General features: G+C 32.9%; 1 protein-coding gene across 1 annotated transcript; it reads right to left on the minus strand.

Annotated features, from left to right (window-relative positions):
- Nucleotides 1-270: 270 nt before the first annotated feature.
- LOC123899122 lies at nt 271-5,108 on the minus strand. The gene is made up of 3 exons (XM_045950190.1): nt 4,139-5,108; nt 1,947-2,063; nt 271-1,844 (listed from the first exon to the last, which is right to left on the minus strand). The coding sequence occupies exons 1-3, from the start codon at nt 4,245-4,247 to the stop codon at nt 313-315; spliced, it is 1,758 nt and encodes a 585-aa protein (XP_045806146.1). The 5' UTR covers nt 4,248-5,108; the 3' UTR covers nt 271-312.
- Nucleotides 5,109-5,328: the final 220 nt, after the last annotated feature.

Below are 5,328 nucleotides of genomic sequence, written 5' to 3' on the forward strand. Positions count from 1 at the left end.
TTGTGGCTTTATTCTCGGTCCACAAGAATCAATATAACTAAAAAAGTCTACCAAATTCAAACTTCATCACCACTCCAATTATTCATTACCTTTGAACCTGCACACTTAATGTTTCCATGTTTTGCCTAAGTGTGGGTTGTTAGAGGGCCAAAGGCTAAGGTCATTTGATGTTTCATTGTTTATAAATCTCTACGCATATCCTTATTTTGTGTACTAAGAAATGCTAATAAGGTACAAGAATTTGGAGTTATAATTATTGGTTCCATACTTCATCACTAAGAATAAATATAACTAAAAAAAAGTGTACAAAATTCAAAATTCATCACCACTCCAATTAATCTTTGCCTTTGGACCTGTTGGCCCTTCCTCTCCAAACACTTCTTTTGGTAAACCCCTAATAATTTTTTCAAAACCATCTTTTAGCTTCCCAATCAAAAGCTTCTCAGCATTCTTCAATTCATCATCTACATTATAGTCCACATGTGGACCCCATCCCCTAAAAAAATTCAACCATGCTGGCTCTTTAACTTGAGACCCCAAATAATCTGCAGAAACCAATACAAATTTTCCCATATCCATAACATTGTTACCTTTATCAGTATCATCTCTTACACCTACACCATTTTTCCCTAGTAGAACAAGACCAGCATGTGGATATGCTGCATGACCATGATATGAAGCATAAACAACAGGTCTTTTATCATTTTGAAACTCGAGTTGCGATGAATCAATCCATTGACCACTACCATGTTGCGAGAAAAAAACTTGCCATAATTGACCATCTAAGTTACTTACTCTTAATGTCACATGCTCCCAATCACCAACATGTTCGCCTAATCTTCCAAATTTGACGGTTACGAACTCTACTTTTGCTCTTCCAGGTCCATTAAAAGGGTAGAAAATCCACATTGCAATATCAGTGAATGTTCCTCCATACATTGGTTTCACATGTACATAAGATTCTGCACTTTGTAGATTACCTTTCTTGACTCTCTCTTTGTTTGCGACATTGGCAGGTAGGTCTAGCCAATAGGCACCATCAGTGTTAGGATCTTGAGGAAGGTTAGTTCCATTTTGTGCTATTGGAACAGGATTTGACTCGTCGCCTTTCTTGTATAGTAAGGCACCATTGGAGAAAAACCAATTAACCGAGGAAGGTAAGTATTCTTCAGCAGAATTTAAGTATAGAAATGGAGAGTAAGATTGGAGTATTGCCTCGATTTGCTTTTTATTCGGCATGATTTTTGATATAGCATTGAGATTCTTCAAACATGAAATTGATGGAGGGTTAGTGTTTCCACCGTTTTGTGCAATGAAGGTACCAACACGAACACCGGGAGCTTGAGTTCCTCTATTGATTGGTCTAACATCATAGAAATTTAAGTTGTTTGATCCCCATATCCACGAAGAAGACTCGCATTGGTCTGTGAGGTCGGATCTTACACACATGATTTTGTTAAGTGAAGGTTTATCTTGTGTTGTGGTGACAACATGGCCTAAAGCTTTGTAGCCATTTGGTGGTATTGGTAACCAAATATACAAAGTGGAATCTTTTGTAGCCGTGTTCGACACAAGTGTGTAATCAACCGGCGGTTTTAATGTTTTATTTGTGGTACTTGAAGAAACATCCTTTGCTACAAGAACATATCCAAAAAGAGGTTTGTTGTTTGGTTGGCTGTAGCTACCTAACATAGAGAATCCTTGAGGTATTCCTGTTGGTTCGTACACGGAGACGCCTTGGTTTTCCGGGCCACCGTCGTATGCACCCCATACTTTGCTGAAATTTGATGCTTGAGACACTTGCAGCCCACCTAGATTGAGGACTCCGCCTGCAAATCCGTTACCTGCGTGTCGCAATTCAACACTAGGTATAATTAATCTGCATTCACTAGAATAGAATGTACCTTATTTAAGAGGACAGAAAATGAAAATCACATAATGGTTACCTTCTGGCCAAGAAGTTGGTGTAATTGGAAGCTTGAATGTGTAGTCAATGGGGCGAGAGCGGGACGGGGGTCGCTTTTTCCTGAAGATGCTCTTTTTGCCGAAGATGCTCTTATTCTCTGCATACAAAAACATGGTAAGACAATTACATGCTCTTATTCTCTGCATACAAAAACATGGTAAGACAATTACATGACGTGTCTAACTCATCTTACAAAATCCGACTTGTAAGGTGATGAGTGTCTTACCTATAAATTCTTTTTTAGACCTTATCTATTTTCAATGTATGATTTGGAGATGAACTACTAGTTTGGCTACATAAATAATCTTCTAAATATTGTTGAACTTCCATTATACACCAAGCTGCTCAATCAATTAAGGACTAGTTTCTGTGTGTGAATCTGATTTCCGTTAAGAATCTATGAGACATCAAAATTAATCTTGCATGAAACATCTTGTGGTTGTGAAATTATCATTATCATCATTGTATATTTATTTTTGAAAAAATAAAATAAAATACATCTATCATGATATGATATAGAATTGGATAAATATAATGGTACACATTTATGTTATCATGTGTGTGATGCCGATGCGCATAAACAGGATAACATTATTACTCTATTGTAATATAATATTTTTGATACACATGCACCTCATAATACATGATATGATATATATCATATTTAAAAGACCAAATTATTCTATGAAACAATTATATATTAGCTTTCCAAAATTTATTTGTAATACTTTTAATTTCATAAATTAACAAAAAATACTAAAATTATTAAATAATTATTATAATAAACAATTTCATTTTTATTTTAAAATAATGAGGAATTAAATAAATCTATAGTATATTTTAATTTAAAATTGACGATTTTACTCACTCAAGTTTATGGTATAAATTTTTAATTAGTTTATGGGATATGAAGTATAGGAATATAAACAAGGATAGGGGGTGTACATCATTATTTGTAGGGAGGCCCGGATAACATAGTTAAGCCCATTTTGTCAAAGGTTTTTTGAGAATTTCTTTTCACACCCCGTACTACTTCTCACACGCCTCCCATTTTGAGGAAAAACTTTTAAAATGGTGTAGTTTTTTTTTTTTTTTTTGTGTAAACATCAGGATTAAAATCTGATCCGTGAGGAGAATATTTTTTGCTATACATGGTTCATAATCATTGATTATTGTTAAACTATATGCATAAAAGATCTTGCGTGCACGTTATTAACGATAAACCTAACTTGAAGTGTAAGTTCCAACTAGAGGAACCCGTGTGTAGGTTATTATCGTACGAGTTGTCTTAAAGTGAGGCATTGTTATTTCAACAATCGTTGTTAATTTACCTAACACAAATAAAAATTAACCACATGTAATAATATACATACATATAAGAATCTCGGACGTGCGATGATTTATAAGTAGAAATGTTCTCAAGTCCTGATCCTACATGTCGGTTTTAAAGGATTTTGTTAGGTCAAAAACCCAATTCTAACATTCACAGACAAAGAAGATAATTTTTAGGTGGAACCTACGCTACTCCTTGATAATATTTAAAAATACAAATCACATAAGTAAATTTACATGTGTATCCGTGAGTTTAGCTCAATTGACAGAAGCATTATAGAAACTGACGTTCGAATCCCGAACACCTCCCTTTATCTACATTAACTTATCCAAGGTGAAATTTTTAGCCACTTAACTACTTGTTTAAAAAAATAAAAATTTACATGTTGTATCCGGAATTGATTTTTAATCGACTTTTATTTTACTTGCATATAGTTGTAGCTTGTATTGAGATGAATACACAAGTGTAGTAAAAACCTAATTTTTACTCTCAAGATAATTTTTAAAGATGAACCTATAAAAAAAAGTTAAGCATACACCATCGTTTCGTTTGGTTCAAGTATATATCATATCCAACTATTTATGTATCGAAGTGTCGTATTCTCGTAGTTTCTTCACCAAACACCTCAAAAGGTATATACCTGTTTTTAATATTATTTTTTACGGTTTCCCCAATGTTAATTGTTCTTATTATCTCTGTATCTATAATAATCTATAATGTGAACAAAACAGAACAAACACGGCAATCTCAAAAGCAAACAATGAATAAAACTGAAAACAAAAAATAAATAAATAAAAAAAGAAGATAAAGTAACAATGGCATATAGATCAGAAAAGTACCTGAAATAGGATCCATTGGTGCAGCAGCTATAGAAACTCCCATTGCTTGAATTGCCACGAAAAGCACAACAAAAACACAAAAAATCCCCACATTCACATTCACACCCATTTTAATATTTCCTTCCACAAACTCAGATCTCTAAAACACAACACAACTCAACTCAACTAGATCTATTTTGTTCTCACCCTTGAAAGTTGTAACACTTTTACTTATTGAATTGAAGTTAGCACAAAAAGCATAAAGTTGTTAGTGGTGGTTAGGTTGATATTCAACTCTGTCTGTCCTATAAATATATAAATGGTTTGTGTTGGATTTGGGTTAGATCCACTCACTCACTGTCTCTCATTATTTTTTTTATTGGTTTTTCTTTTGATAATTGAATACTTTTTGGCTTTTTCTTGTGTATGCTACTATTGTCCCTTTCATGAATCACGGATAAAAGTTAAAGGTTATGTATATCATGGGAAGAACAGTAGTGAAAGAAAAGCATGAATTAATGGACAAATAAAAAATGAAATAAATATGTAATGGAAGACACTACATAAATAAATGGAGTAATTGTCAGTTATTTATTGTCAAAAAAAAAAAAGGAATTGTCAGTTATTATGACGTAAATTATTTGCTTATTGCTAGGAAGGGTAAGTTACTACTTAAACGGAATTAATTATCATGTGTTAATTACAATGTTACAAATTCAACAACTTGACTGTGATATGAGTAAAAAAATGAGGATTAGTGTAACTAATTTGAAAAAAAGGAAACTACTAATTGAATTGTAACCTGATTTTTTTTATTTTTTTTTTAAATATGGATTGGAACATAGTAGAAGAAAATACAACAAAGAAGAAACAATTTACCCAAAATGAAATTAAAGCTTTTAACATAAATTTCTGGAGTGGCTGACCTATTGAACAGTTTTTGGGGTGATCCCACCTCATATTATTCTTCACCCTTCTTTCTTTTTATGCTTTTCTAAGCTATAGAAAATTCTTTACTTACCTCTCTTATCTAAATCGAATAAACTAACAGGACCAGCAATGCAAGCAGATTCTGAAGTTCTCATACTCAAAAAATGGTAAAGTCTCGTGTCTGATGTGTACTCGATACCGATACTCATCCAATACACGTATCGGAGAAGTATCGTATTAGAGAAGTATCGATAATTAATATTATTTTTTAAAATAAAATA

Source organism: Trifolium pratense, linkage group LG7 (genome assembly GCF_020283565.1).
Source record: "Trifolium pratense cultivar HEN17-A07 linkage group LG7, ARS_RC_1.1, whole genome shotgun sequence".
NCBI classification, from domain to species: domain Eukaryota; kingdom Viridiplantae; phylum Streptophyta; class Magnoliopsida; order Fabales; family Fabaceae; genus Trifolium; species Trifolium pratense.